The 14,617-nt window shown below is 37.8% G+C and overlaps 1 protein-coding gene across 51 annotated transcripts in view; it reads left to right on the forward strand.

Annotated features, from left to right (window-relative positions):
- The window catches only part of bltp1 (bridge-like lipid transfer protein family member 1), a 202,041-nt gene that overhangs the window by 115,382 nt on the left and 72,042 nt on the right, over window positions 1–14,617 (forward strand). For 27 of the 51 annotated variants that reach the window (XM_087278192.1, XM_087278200.1, XM_087278201.1 and 24 more), the window contains exons 43-52: window positions 32–196; window positions 3,321–3,499; window positions 3,600–3,775; window positions 5,274–5,989; window positions 7,433–7,678; window positions 7,977–8,070; window positions 11,787–11,993; window positions 12,079–12,308; window positions 14,089–14,318; window positions 14,430–14,535. In XM_087278192.1, the coding sequence (XP_087134318.1) occupies window positions 32–196; window positions 3,321–3,499; window positions 3,600–3,775; window positions 5,274–5,989; window positions 7,433–7,678; window positions 7,977–8,070; window positions 11,787–11,993; window positions 12,079–12,308; window positions 14,089–14,318; window positions 14,430–14,535 (2,349 nt within the window). Of the gene's footprint in view, window positions 1–31; window positions 197–3,320; window positions 3,500–3,599; window positions 3,776–5,273; window positions 5,990–7,432; window positions 7,679–7,976; window positions 8,071–9,736; window positions 9,788–11,786; window positions 11,994–12,078; window positions 12,309–14,088; window positions 14,319–14,429; window positions 14,536–14,617 lie in introns of all 51 variants that reach the window. The other 24 variants (XM_087278190.1, XM_087278191.1, XM_087278195.1 and 21 more) reach the window with 1 other exon arrangement.

Consider the following 14,617-nt stretch of genomic DNA (forward strand, 5'->3'; position numbering starts at 1 on the left):
AATGTTAAATGTCTCTTGTCATCTTGATTAGGCAACAGTGTGGGTGCAGATGTGTTGACTGAACATCCTCTTCTGTCGGAGCCGTTTTCCGTCAGCTTCTACAACTGGATGTCAAACGCTGTTGGCAACCGAACCGGCGGCAACGTACAGGACTCACCACTCAACCGCTCGCAACACAACAGCCTGCAGACTGGCGGTGAGTCTTATGGTTTTTATACTGATTATATTATACAGTTCTATTTCTGTCAGTATAATCACAAGTGGATGACACTAAATACTGATGACAATAAGTTTTAAGGATCAAACATCACTTGCTTGATAATTTTTTTTATTTCCCATAAAACACTCCCTTTTTTCACAGAATTAAATACATTTTTTTTCCAAAAACAACTTTCATGACACCGTAACATATGTAGGTCTCACTTCAATACAAGTCAACATGGCATTCTTGGTTTACAAAAACACATTTGGAGTTTATAAATGTTTAATTTATGTATCCAATAAGCCTCCCCTTTTACCAGGATATGATCTAGAGCAGGGGTACTCAATCCTGTTCCTGGAGATCTACCTTCCTACAGAGTTCAGCTCCAGCCCTGATCAAACACACCTGAACCAACTAATTAGGACCTATATGGCACTAGATAATTACAGGCAGGTGTGTTTGATAATGGCTGCAACTGAAATCTCCAGGAAGGTAGATCTCCAGGAACAGGGTTGAGCACCCCTGATCTAGAGTCTAGGGTTATTTAGTGTTAATGTTTAGGGATAAGAGTCTAGGGCAGGGATCACCAACCCTGTTCCTGGAGAGCTACCTTCCTGCAGATTTTAGTTGCAACCCTGACCAAACAGGGTTGAAAAAGTTGCAAACCCTGGGTTTTAGAGTCCAGGGTTTTTAATTTTTAGGGTTTAGGGTTATTTAGTGTTAGGGTTTAAAGTTTAGAGTCTAGGGTTATTTAGTATTAGGGTTATTTCATGTTAGTGTTTAGGGTTTAGTGCAGGGATGGTCAAACTCGGCCTTGGAGGGCCGGTGACCTGCACAGTTTAGTTCCAACACTATTCAAACACACCTGAACAAGCTGATCAGTGTCTTCAAGATCACTAGAAATCTACGAGCAGGTGTGTTTGATTAGAGTTGAAGCTAAACTGTGCAGGACACTTGCCCTCCAGGGCCGAGTTTGCCCACCCCTGGTTTAGTGTCTAGGGTTATTTAGTGTTAGGGTTTTAGGTTATTTGGTGTTAGCATTAAGTGTTTAGCAATTAAGGTTTAGTTTCCAGGGTTATTTAGCGTTATGGGTTAGGGGTATTTAGTGTTAGGGTTTAGGGTTTAGAGGCTTGGATTATTTAGTGTTAGGCTTTAGGGTTATTTGGTGTTAGAGTTTAGTGTTTTGGGTTTAGTGTTCAGGGTTATTTAGTGTTTGGGTTTAGGATTTAGAGTCCAGGGTTATTTAGTGTTAGCTTTTAGGGATTAGTGTCTAGGGTTATGTAGTGTTAGGGTTATTTCATGTTAGCACTTAGGGTTTAGTGTCTAGGGTTATTTAGTGTTAGAGTTTACGGTTATTTTATGTTAGCGTTTAGGGTTTAGTGTCTAGGATTATATGGTGTTAGGGTTCAGGGTTATTTATTGTGTTAGCATCAGTTGTTTAGCAATTAGGTTTTAGTGTCTAGGATTATTTAGTGTTAGGGTTCAGGATTATTTATTGTGTTAGCATCAATTGTTTTTCAATTAGGGTTTAGTGTCTAGGGTTATGAAGTATTAAGCGTTAGGAATATTTAGTGTTAGGGTTTAGGGTTTAGGGTCTAGAGTTATTTAGTGTTAATCTTTAGGGTTATTTGGTGTTAGCGTTTAGGGTTAAGTGTCTAGGGTTATTTATTGTTAGGGTATGGGTTAGGGTTAGGATTTTTTGTTGAGTTCCAAAACTTTTTAGCCTGCAACCCCAAAAATAACAATCCCTTGTGATTAGTCCAAGTGACTCGGAACCCCCACTATTTTCTAAAAATGCAGGTAATGGATCATTTTTAAATCATGTTGTCAATATGAATATCATTATAAATCAGTTAAAAGGTTTAAAAAATAAACAATTATTCACTGCATTTTGAAGTGCCCAGAATGTCAATCGTGTGTATGTCACTATCCCCATATATTGAATTTAACATCTAATTGAACATTAACATAACACACATCAGTTGTCAAGAATTGCGTTGTTTCAGCTCATTTTAACCAAGACATTTGAAGAAGTCATCAGTGAAAGTCTATTACATCTATTACAATCCACATACAGATTTCAGCAAATCAATTTCAGCAACCGACACAGGTTATTATTTCTAGCAACAATGGCTAACAATGAATCAAACATCCCCAAATTCTATTATAAAATAGAACAACTAGCAAAATAAAAAATAAAAAAATTAGCACACAGACGTATAATGCATATAAAAATAATGGGATGCACATACATTACACAAACTCACACATATGTAGATGGTCAAAATTATCGACACTGTTTAGGATGTTTTTGTCCACTCTGTGTTGATTTTGAGTTTTAATTTGACCACAGCTTTCTGTGTTTCAGCAAATGGAATGACTTTTGGTGACAAATCATATTTTGATGGATGTTTGAAGAAAATGCTTTGCTTTTTTAAAAAACTCATGCACTCTGGGCAAATTTACCACCCTTTCGTTATGTTAGTTGTTGCCCCATTGACTTCCATTAAATTATAACAACATTAGACACCATGACACCAAATAATCATGCATTCTTGTAATTTTTTACTGTTGATTATAAGTTTCAGTGCAAAAAAAGTGTAGTTTTTGGCCTTATATGAAATATAATGTGTGTATGAGTGTGTGTGTGTGAGAGTATAAGACCTTTGCACACTTACTGTACCTTGATATGAATGAGAACATCTAAATAAGCACTTCAGCTCACAGAAAATAGTAAACATAGTAAGTGTATTATGATCACACACTATAATTTGCCGTTATACTCCATAGAAGCCATGTCAAAGCCAGAAAAAACATTATTTACTGATGATCAACAATACAAATTATGAATTTGACTTCTTCGCAAAAGGGAAAACCACTAACAATCCAGAATGCATGATTATATGATCTCATTCCTTTGACAACACAAAAAATGTCTAGAAAGAAAAAAATTTACTAATAAAAAACGTTCCTTTCACAGGAGGCCTAAAATATTGCCTTAAACTGGTGATAAGCAAGTACTAGCCAATAGTGATTGCATTGTCGAGGTGTGCGTAGAGGGTAGCAAGCAGCAAAAATAGTTTTTTTTTGAGTGTCTTCCTTAACTCTTTGCTTCCAGGAGTGCTCCCCACCATTCCTTCTGCGTCAGACTTCAACACGGTACTGTCGAGTGATCAGAACACACTGGACACACACTCTCAGCACTCACACTCGCAGCACAGCACGAGTCAAGAAGATCTGCTTGATCAAGATGAGACCAATCTCTGCCCTGCAGCTGTACAGCTCGCCGATGCTCAGGTGTGTGTGTGTGCCGCCAATACTTATCAGGATGTTATTGTTTATTTATGACCTTCCACATGTCTCATTCTGTTTGTGTGTGCTGGGATAATCTATACAGGTTGTTTTCAAGCCGTTGTTGAGTCACATTGGGATCCAGCCCCAGGATGCTCCTCCGCTCAGTTACAAGATGTACTTTGGGGAGCATCTGTCCTTCAGCGGCACACTCGAGTGTTTGAGAGCTGACATTGTCGACTCTGACACCAGCAAAGAGAGGAAGAACAAACGAGCACACAGGTAACAGAGCTGTCCTGCTTTAGCTGCTGTTCATCTGTCTAGAGAGATTCTGTTTCTTCATCCTGTTGCAGTTTTTATTTTATGGAAGGATGGGTACTCAATAATTGATCGACTACAGTGTTGTTATTGTTAACTAAAACTAAAAGGGAAACAGTTTTTAGTAGAAACAAAAGCCTAAAGTAAATGAAAAATATTAGAAAATGTATTGACTTAGCAAATAACTACAATGAATAAAACTGAGTTAATATTAGATTAATAAATAAGACCGAAAACTGAAAGTATGCTAGTGAAAGTTAATTTATAAATTAATAATTATAAAGATTATACATAAATAATGCTAAAAACACTTACTTACTCGCAGGGCTGTTTATATCAAAGTTGAAACATCTAATGTAACATTCAATTTTTACGAGGTGTGTTGTTAGCCCAACACTCAACCTCCAGCCTGGAGGATCAGAACATACACACAAACGCTGTGGACAATTTTAGCCTACCCAATTCACCTATAGCGCATTTCTTTGGACTTGTGTGGGAAACCGGAGCACCCGGAGGAAACCAATGCAAACACGGGGAGAACATGCAAACTCCACACAGAAATGCCAACTGACCCAGCCAAGGCTATGCTAAAAACACATTTACAGATTTTTTTTTTTTTTAATTAGATTAATAGCTGAAAGACTGGCACAAATATGCAGACATCTTCATTCTCCCAACGAGTTTCTGAGTTCTCCCATTCTTCCAATGGAGTTTGTTCTTCTGAGGTAATGTGGGAACGCTGTGAATACTTTGCAAAAGCATTTCCTGCTTATTTAAATTTGTCATTAATAGTAAAAACAGTTTAATATAGGCTTCTCTAAAAATGTAAATATTTCACTTTAATTTTATTTAGGCTAGATTATTATTTTATTTAACAAACCAAAACAATCTCACATATAGTGGACTTGGACTTGTGGACTTGTTTTGAATCACCTCAAATGTTATTCGTTATTCTTGTTTATAGATAACTGACCACCAAAAGATACATTACAATTACGTTAAAATTTATAGTAAGCGAAATTAGTTTCAAAAAGAATGACTAATCGTGAAGGGTCGTGTAGTCTGGCACATTTGTTACCCACAACAAGTCAAGATTTTATCATGTGATCTGACCGGGGCTTTAGACAAAATCTTTCTGATATCGTTGCAGGCTTCGAAGCCACCTGGAAAACCTTCTTGTGTTATCTGTCAAATGTTAAGGATAACAGTTTAAATGTATGAGCCTGTCATTGTTTGCATATTGCCTGTGCCCAATGGCCTAGAAGTATATGTGTAACATTGTTAACCTATGTATTAACAGATGTAACAATTTTTTTGTTTTGTTTGCCTTTTCTGCCTTTATAGTTGTTGTTGTTTTTTGTACTGCTGTGTTTTAAGGTCAAATTTAAAATATAATATAATTATATTTTTAAAAAAAAGTCACCAATCGTTAATTCTAGATTGGTTTGTTTTGATATTTCAGACAGGGCATGGTGAACCTCCCTCCACTTGATTTCAAGCCTGCTTTGATGATTGAGACTTTCAGCTTGAATGCGGTGGTGTTAGAGAAGTGCATGTCCACTCCTCCGTCTGCCAGCGCTCTGTCTTTTCATGAACTGAGTCGCAGGCCCCAGGCCAGCGTACACTGCCACTTCACCGTCGCCTGCCAGGCCATCCGCCAACACGTGGACATGGCACTGGTTCGCCTCATCCACCAGTTCAGCACCATGATCGATGACATTAAAGCCACCCAGACAGACATCAAACTGAACCGCTACACTGCCGGCTCATCTTCCCCCACACCCACCAAAGGACGTCCATACCGAGAGTTCCGCTCATCTGATTTCAGCCGTAGTTCGCGCGGGAGTTTGAATGGAGCGGCTCGATTGGGCACGCAGAAAGGCAAGCGGGGCATGGTCGGGCCGGGTCTGGACACATTAACAAGGAGCCGGGAGCCTCGTGGAAGGGGGACACTGGGGCGCTCGGAACGGAGGACGTCCAAGGTGTCGCGGAAAGGGTCCCGTGATGTGGCTGATCATATGACTATTCAGATGGATGACTCTGACTCCATTACTGTGTCCGAGCAGAGCGAGCCATCGGCTGAGTGCTGGCAGAACATGTACAAACTGCTCAATTTTTACTCGCTCATTTCAGACCCCACAGGAATCTTGGAGAAGAACCAGGACAATGCTCTATCTGGTAGGACGACAATTCTTTACAAATTGAAAAGTCCCGTGAAAAGTTTTTTTGATGTTATTATCGGTATTGTTCGATTTTAGGATATCTACAAAATAACCTAGTGCTCTCCAAAACAGTGACATAAGTCTGTAAGATATAAGACTGTTATTTACATGTAAAGCTTGTAGTTGTAGGTTTTATTCACATTCTCAACAAATTGTGACCAATCAAATGATCTCGAGTATATGACATGCCCCACCCCCTTTAAGATGCTTATCATTTGATGCTTTTGAGCTCAACCACTCTCACTCACAGAGTAGTGATAAAAACAACGCTATTGGCTGTTGGAATGGGAGGAGCTACATTATGTCCTATCCTCTTCTCATGTTATGTTGAGATTACATCAAACATTGAATAAAAATACACATTTCAAAGCTCTTCACGGGACCTTCAAAAACAATATGTAACACTTTACTTGATAAGGTGTTCATGAATATGACTGAGATTTTATTTATGCTTATGACAAGTGTCATCTTAAATGCAAAGGTGACATTGTTTAAAAGACTTATGTCATGACAACTTGACATCACCAAGACAACATAACTTGTCATAAATCTGTCATAAACATGATTGTCATGAAGCCACTATAATCGTCATGAATTTTGTAACTGTCGTTATTATTGTTCCACAGACAAAAAGTGTTTAGAAAATTATTCATGAGACAGTTGTAATGGTCTCATAAAAATCGAATTTACAGCAAGCTATGTTTTGGTTTTTCAAGTTGACATGACAAATACAGGTTGTATGTATTTGTTTATGTCAAGTTGGATAAGACATCTTAATTAATGTCAACACCTTTGCATTTAAAATTACATAACTGAGTTATTGATGTGTAAGGACAGTTGTCATAAGCATGCTTAAAATCTCATATTTATGACATGTCAAGTCATAATTATAAAGGTCCTATGACCGTCTTATGAACACCCCATTCAAGTAAAGTGTTACTGAAAGTTTTTTAACATGATAAGAAATTTATGAAATTTTGAATATTTGGAATTTTATAACCATTTTTGTTAACATGTAGATGTGTAATGTAGAAAATGACATTTACGCTGTTCTCATTGGATTTTCAGAACTGTAATATGGTAATGAGCATTATTCTTGGTAGATTATGTTTGTTAATATTTCAGATTAAAAGACATCACAACATTTGTATTCACTATGATGCATACTGTAAAAACAGTCAAATATATAATTTTATTGCGTATTATGTTGTGAGACTTTTCTTTTACTGTGTTGTGATCTTGAGGCTGAAATTGAGGAAATGCATAAATGTCAAGAACCAGAAATGCTTTACAGTATTTTACTTTACCTTTTATCTTAATGCTACAAAATATCTGACAATTTAATGTTTTTTACTTTTGATTGAATCTACCTATTCATTGGTTCGTTCTTGCTGTTCAGAGGGTGGGCGGAGCCCTGCAGATCCTCCTTGTCGAGTGGTGTTTGAATCAGAGGAAGAAACTCCTCCCAGTCGCTTGGGTCGTAGGCGGAGCTTAGTAAGCGCTGAACCCCAGCATGTCACTCTAATCGTGTTTGGAGTTGGGATGGTGAACCGCACTCATCTTGAAGCAGACATTGGTGGACTGACTATGGAGGCGGAGCTTAAGAAAATACACGGCAGCTTTACTCTAAAGGAGAAAATGAAAGGTAATGAAAGCAGCATTCACACAATTAAAAATATGCTTTACACTTACAAACACCTTACACCAGGGCTGTATAAACTCAGTCCTGGAGGGCCGTTGTCCTGCAGAGTTTCGCTCCAACTTGCCTCAACACACCAGCCAGGACATTTCTTGCAAGCCTAGTAAGAGCTTAACTAGCTAGCCCAGGTGTGTCTGATTGGGATTGGATCTAAACTACGCAGGATTTTGGCCCTCCAGGACCGTGTTTGTGCACCCCTGCCTTACACAGTCTGTTTACTGTAATATCTGTATTCTTGCTGCAGACATTCTCCATCAGAAGATGACAGAGACTTGTGCTTCGGCCCACATCGGATGTGTGAACATTGTGCTTCTGGAAGGAATCTCACCAGACATACAGTCAGTAGCTCAGTTAACACAAGCATATTACATTGAAGTGTGTAATTATTCTTTCAGTACGTGCAAACATAGTTTGCTTTAATGCTTTAAGCCACCGGTTTAAGATGATGGCTTCCTGGAGAGTGTACACACTGCCTTACTGTTTGGTCTCTTTAACTCACATCAACTTACAGGCTAAAAAAACATCAACTAAAATGCACACAATAAATTAGTGATTACCATCTATTTTAAAGACAATTTATTGCTACTGTTTTATATTGGCATTTATTTTAAAGACATAATTTGTTCCTGTGATGACCAAGCTGAATATCCAGCATCATTACCTCTCACTGTCAAAAAATGTGGGGTTCCACACAATTCCTTCTTGTTGTCCTAACACAAATCGATTAAGTTCACTTAATCGTTTTTACAAGTTTAAGTGGATTGAACATAAAGCAATTAAGTTGTCCCCCAAAAAACTTGGGTTTTTTCAACTGATTTTACAGTACTTTGAGGACTTCGAACAAGTCATTGTCTGAGTGCCGTCTTCAATATCATGTGATTCTTTAAAGATTTTAATATGCTGATTGTGCTTCTCATGAAGCATTTCTTAATATTGTTAATGCTGCATGTACTGTCATGCGTCAGTCACATCTAATGGAAATCAAAATTATTTGCAGCATTGTAAAAATGATTACATATTAGAAGTATTCCTTCATTGAAAAGCGTTAGAATATTTATTAGTATTTAATAGTCTTAAATAGAGTATTTAAAGGTCACAATGTCTTTTTAGAAAAGAGAATTAAGGTGCGTCCTAAATTACATACTTATGCACTGTTCTACGCCATTTTGTAGTATAGATACTGCAAGTAGTGCGTTCACATTGAAATATTCTTTTTATAAAAAAAATACATGACCTTTAAATGCACTTTACACACTCAGTGGCCGCAGTTTTGCTTAAGTAGCAGAAGGGGCGGTGCTATCTAGCTCTGATTGACGTATGATTATTTATTTTGGATTGTGAAGGCAAAACTCTCATACAAGAGTGATTATACCCCCTTCTGATGGTGAATGAGGTTATACTCATGGCAGGTATTTTTTGATAGTTTGGTCATTTATTTCACTAATTTGCCAACCGTCAAATGTCATCTGTGAAACGCTTTAAATTTCTGGTTAGGAAAGAACCGTTAGTGTTTCATTTGGGACGAAACTACATTCATAAAGTAGTATGCTTTCGAGGTTGTAAGTGCATTAGTACATGGTGTTTAGTGTGCCATTTGGGACGCAGCTTTAGTCATGTTTCTGCATGGCAGCAGGCTACAAACTATCCATATTTTCAAAATTTTAAAACATCACCCTGAAAACAAACCCTAGATCTTAGAAAATGTCAAAGTCATTTCCAGGGTTGTCTTGCATCCCTAATAAAGCAACTGTTGTATTGGATTTATAATGCACTTTCTTTCCAGCACATTCTTTGCAATAGCCATATTCGAAGGTTATTTCCAAGAAATTTCGGATCTGTTTGTTTCTTCTCTTTCTCCTCAAACGTGATTTAAAAAGTGCAGATTTATCACAGCAAGTTTTAAAATGTTGTTTTCTCTGTGGTAACTTTCCCCTCTTCTACTTTCCTCCTCTCTACTCTATCATCTTTTTGCTGGTATTTTTTTTTTGCCTCTCTGACTGGCAGACTAGAGGATTTTCCAACCTCACCTACCAGCACAGCCAAGCAGGAGTTCCTGTATGTCCAAGTTTCTTCAATAACCTTGTCCAGTCCTCCATGACCATTCATAACATCTTCATGATATTCAGATATCACAGTCATTTCCATTTGTCACTCATGCCACTCATATGTCTTTCACTCTTTCTTGAAATAATAACATTTCATTGTCTAACTCTTCAGATACCTCTTATTTAAAAGCTATTGAAATTATTTTAGCCTGCATTTACACTAGTGCTTTATAATAACTGCACACTATAAATCATTTATTAAGCATTAACAAATAGTTCATTATTTAAGTGTTAACTACTTTTATAGACATTATAAACAATTTATAAATACAACCTTAAATGTTGTATTCTTAACTCATAAGCCTATATAATGGGCTCAATGGTTGTATTGTTGTACTCTTTTGTTAATTCATTTTTCTTACTAAATTAAGTATTGTGTTACAGTGTATCCGGAAAGTATTTATAGCGCTTCACTTTTTCCACATTTTTTATGTTGCATCCTTATTCCAAAATGGATTAAATTCATGTAATACCTCAAAATTCTGACTATGTGAAAATAATGTCAAAATAATGACAATGTGAAAAAAGATTTAGTGAAATTGTTGCAAATTAATTAAAAATAAAAAAAATCTCTGTTTTTACGTTTAAGATGCCAGTGTGGCTTAACACTAGGCTTAATTGCAACAAAACATTTGCAAATTGCAAAAACAACGAATAAACTAAAATAAAAAAGTGTAAACAGAAGCTCAATGTCATTTTTACTTTTTATAATTCACTGGGATACACTGGACAGGTTTTCCCAGTGGAGTGTTTTTCCTTATCAGTATGAAGTTTGATCCACTTTAGAGGCAGTTCAGATGTAAGAAAATCAAATGTTCTATGAAATTGTCATGGCCTCTTGTAGTTTTCACTGTGGTTTTGAGATGTGAAAGTGTTGTATTAACACAGGATTAACAACAGGAAGCTATTTGGGGAAAAAAAAGAAAAAGAAAAAAAAACACTAGCCTTGACAGTGTTTTTTTTCTTGCTTTCAATATTTGCCAAAATGTTTCATCCTCAGGCCACACAATATGTAGATGACATTTTTTTTCTTCAGTACAAACATAATTAGACAATTTTTATTAATTTAAATGTTGGTGGATTTGAAATGACGCAGTAAAAGACTTGCAGAGAGTTTAAAAAAACAGCTTTACAAAAAACTTATGAAGACTTTTTCTTTTATTTCTCCCAGTTTTTCCAAAAGTAATAAGTACAGAGTATTTCACAAACTCATAACTCAAAACAGAAAAGAGATTAGAAAGTTCTGCTTGCGCATATTGAGTTTGTTTGCTATTACAGGCCTCCGACAAATCTCGAAATATATTTTAAATACTTGCTCCGAATCTGGCATAAGTTGTTATATCCAGTGATTAATTCTTCCTCAAAGACGCTCCGCACTTGAACACAACCTAGTTTTCCGGTTGACTTGAAGAACACTGGAAGACAATGTTAAAGGCATAGTTCACCCAAAGCTGACAATCCTGTCATCATTTAGTCACCCTTCACCTGTGGCAAACCTGATTAAGTTCTGTTAAACAAAAAAGAAGATATTTTGAAGAATGTTGTAAACCGGTAATAGTATAAGGAAGTCAAGGGTGGCTGTTTTTTTCAAAATATCTTCTTTGTGTTCAACAGAGAAAAAAAGCTCATATAAGTTTGGAAACAATTCCCTTTTCATTTTTGGGTGAACTATCCCTTTAAATAGCTTATACATTTTGGCAAGTGCCAACTTTGTGTACATTTTAAATCAATCATGGTCATTTCTCTTCATCATTAATCCATCTAGATCTCTCTTTTTGCAGTTCTGGTTTTCTCAGCCCTTGTTTTCCAGCCATTCGAATATTTGCATACTGTACACCCAAAGTCTGTCTATCTGCATTTCACAGACATGGTTTTATGTAACTCCTCTGTAGCTTCTGCTTTCAAAGTGAGCATCTGTAGTAAGTTCTTCTTGTTTATTTGTCTATCAGGACTGTGGTGAAATGTAACATTGCGAAGTCCCAGGCTTTATACAGCGCACAGCGTGGGCTGAAGACCAATAACGCTGCCATATTTAAAGTGGGAGCTATCTTCATCAACATCCCGCAGCACCCGGCAACACTGCACAGCATGATGGTCCGCAGCTCTCACCAGCTCTCAAAACAGATCTCAGACCTCATCCGTCAACCTTCCAACACGTGAGACCAGCCCTTTTCTTTTCTTCTCTTCTTTCGTAATCATGTTTTATCCCTCAAATATTGAATTCAAATCTGTTTATGCCAGTCCGCCTCCCAATCGAGAAGACACACCAACCCCACAGCCGTCTGAAGTGAGCATCAACCAAACGCCGGTGGAGGCCAATGAGTTTCCTCAGCTGCCTGAGGGGCTGGAGAAGAAGCCAATCGTGTTGAAGTTCAGCGCTATGCTGGATGGGATTACAATCGGTGCAGCTCTGTTGCCTTCGCTCAAAGCAGAGTACAAGATGGGTCGTATGAAGAGCCATGGCATGACTGGTACCCGCATTTGTTCATCTACTTAAAGGGATAGTTCACCACAAAATTTATTGTTCACTAGTATAGTCTATGGTTTGGAACCCTCAAGGGAAATTGCCTTTGTTAGGATACGGGGCTACGCGCTGGTGTGCCGGAGACACAGAGTAAAAGCCATTCTCCCAGATCAACAGTTACCTTTCCTTATTACACTCTGAGCAAAGCATTGTGAAACATGAGTGAAATACCACACCCCCAAAACCAGCTAAACTTCAAAGCAAAGTTGAGGAGATAAAGTAGGGGAGAAGTACATTAATAGCCCGTTTCCACTAAATGGTTTGGTACGCTTTTATGGTCGTTTCCACTGTCAAAAGGCATACCGAACCTAACCGTACCGTACTGTACTGTACCACTTTTTCGGCACCCTTTCGAAAGGGAACCAAACACGAGAAAGAGTACCAAAAGGTAGAGCTACACACGCAGCTGAATGCTATTGGTTTACAGAGATGCGTCATTCGCTTGCGCAACAAGCCACAATGAAAACAAAAAACCCGCCATGTTTGAAATACATAGCGAGAGATTACAGCGTAATTATATATACATATAATAACGAGCCATGGTCGATCCGGGCACAAACAAACCTTGTCGTCATGTTGATGAACAGCGACAAAGGCATGGAGTAGAGCAGAATCTACCCTGTGCCTCTTAGTTGTTTACAAGCCAGTCTGAAGCGCGAGCGGTTTCGCTTTCTTCGTCTATATCTGAAATAACAAACTTCTTGAACCAATGATAATAACGTGCGCTTGATTATTGACGTGATTTTGAAACCCGATTCTGTCAGACACTGACAAACTGCCTTGTTTTAGTTTTTATCATCATCTTTTGGACTAATATAAACTGGAAATGATGGAATGACTCTCTAACAGAGACTACATGTGCTGCTGAAGATTACACACACAGATGGGAGGTTCTCACTGTCTGTAGGTTTTATAGTGTGTTGTTTTTAACTCAAATAAGTATGAAATGTCTGCTGTGTATAGTTTTTCTGTAAGTGGTAACATATCGGAGACTGTAAGGAGCTGTATGTGTTTATATATGTTCATTTTTTTATTTAATATAATTAGAGACATTACAGTAGGCTATTTCGCACTGTCATTGATCTGCAGTTATAATCAAATCCTGTTCATAGGAAAGTTAGTTATAAACATTTATACACAAGTATTTATGTGTGTAAAGCATCTGTTTTGTGAGAAGTGCTTTTCATATACAGTATGTGAGCGACTGAAACTTTGTCATACACCATGCCTACAAAAAGGGTACTCTTGATAGTGGAAACGCAAACCTAATAAAGGTTTGTACCAGTCAGTGGAAATGAGCCATAACATACTCTCGTCAGGCCATGACTCTACAATAGTAAACAGATTGTATACTGAAATATATCAATGTCTGTCAGTGTATTTAACCACTACAACGCTGAAGTCATAAACTGCCAAATGACACCAAACATGACAATGTTGTATAAAGGAAGATCACGATTGAATGAATTGTGTATGGTGAAAAGCACATGGTTACTGTGAGCAAATGGCAGAGATGTGTATTGGAGCTGTGAGGAACTCTGCCACACCAGGAGAACTCCTTCTTTGAATGGAATGTCCCAGTAGTCCTTCATTAGCATAGAAGAAATAGTACATAATATTTTCTAAGCTTACATTTTTATTTGAAGTGCTACACAACTAAAGGCAAGTTTGTGGAAAACACTTTGATACTTACTATTGGTCAATGTTTGGCTGTCTCCCTCTCACAGGTGCTCAGACCCGTTTTACTTTCGAGCTACCCAATCACAAGCTGTGTTTCCAGTCGAAGGTTTCCCCTGTGGACGTATCAGCAATGCCACCCACTGCCAGCCTGACTCTGCCACCTGTCACCATGTCAGGACAGTACATCATTCAGGAGCACGAGGGCCACAGCGACACTGCTTGGGCTCCTGAATACAGCAGCTATTTGCAGGGGAACTACTTGCGTTGTGTTGCAGAGGTGAGACATTGATACTTCACTAATGCTTCATTGATTGCTGGTCACTTGTGTCAAGTGGAAAAGATGGATGTGTTCAGTTGTAATGGTTAAAATTGGCTTGTTTGGTTTTAGATCGGGTCTTTCGAACACAACTTGACCACTGATCTACTCAACCATCTAGTCTTTCTGCAAAAGGTCTTTATGAAGGAGGTCAATGAGGTCATTCAGAAAGTGTCAGGTGTGTGTGAGACGAGGCATGAGGCATAAGTGTGTAACTTATGCCATTTGTTTATTTATTTTGATAAATTGTTTTAATAGTT

The sequence above is a fragment of the Danio rerio genome, chromosome 13, assembly GCF_052040795.2.
Source record: "Danio rerio strain M-AB ecotype USA chromosome 13, GRCz13ab, whole genome shotgun sequence".
Taxonomy (NCBI): Eukaryota; Metazoa; Chordata; class Actinopteri; order Cypriniformes; family Danionidae; genus Danio; species Danio rerio.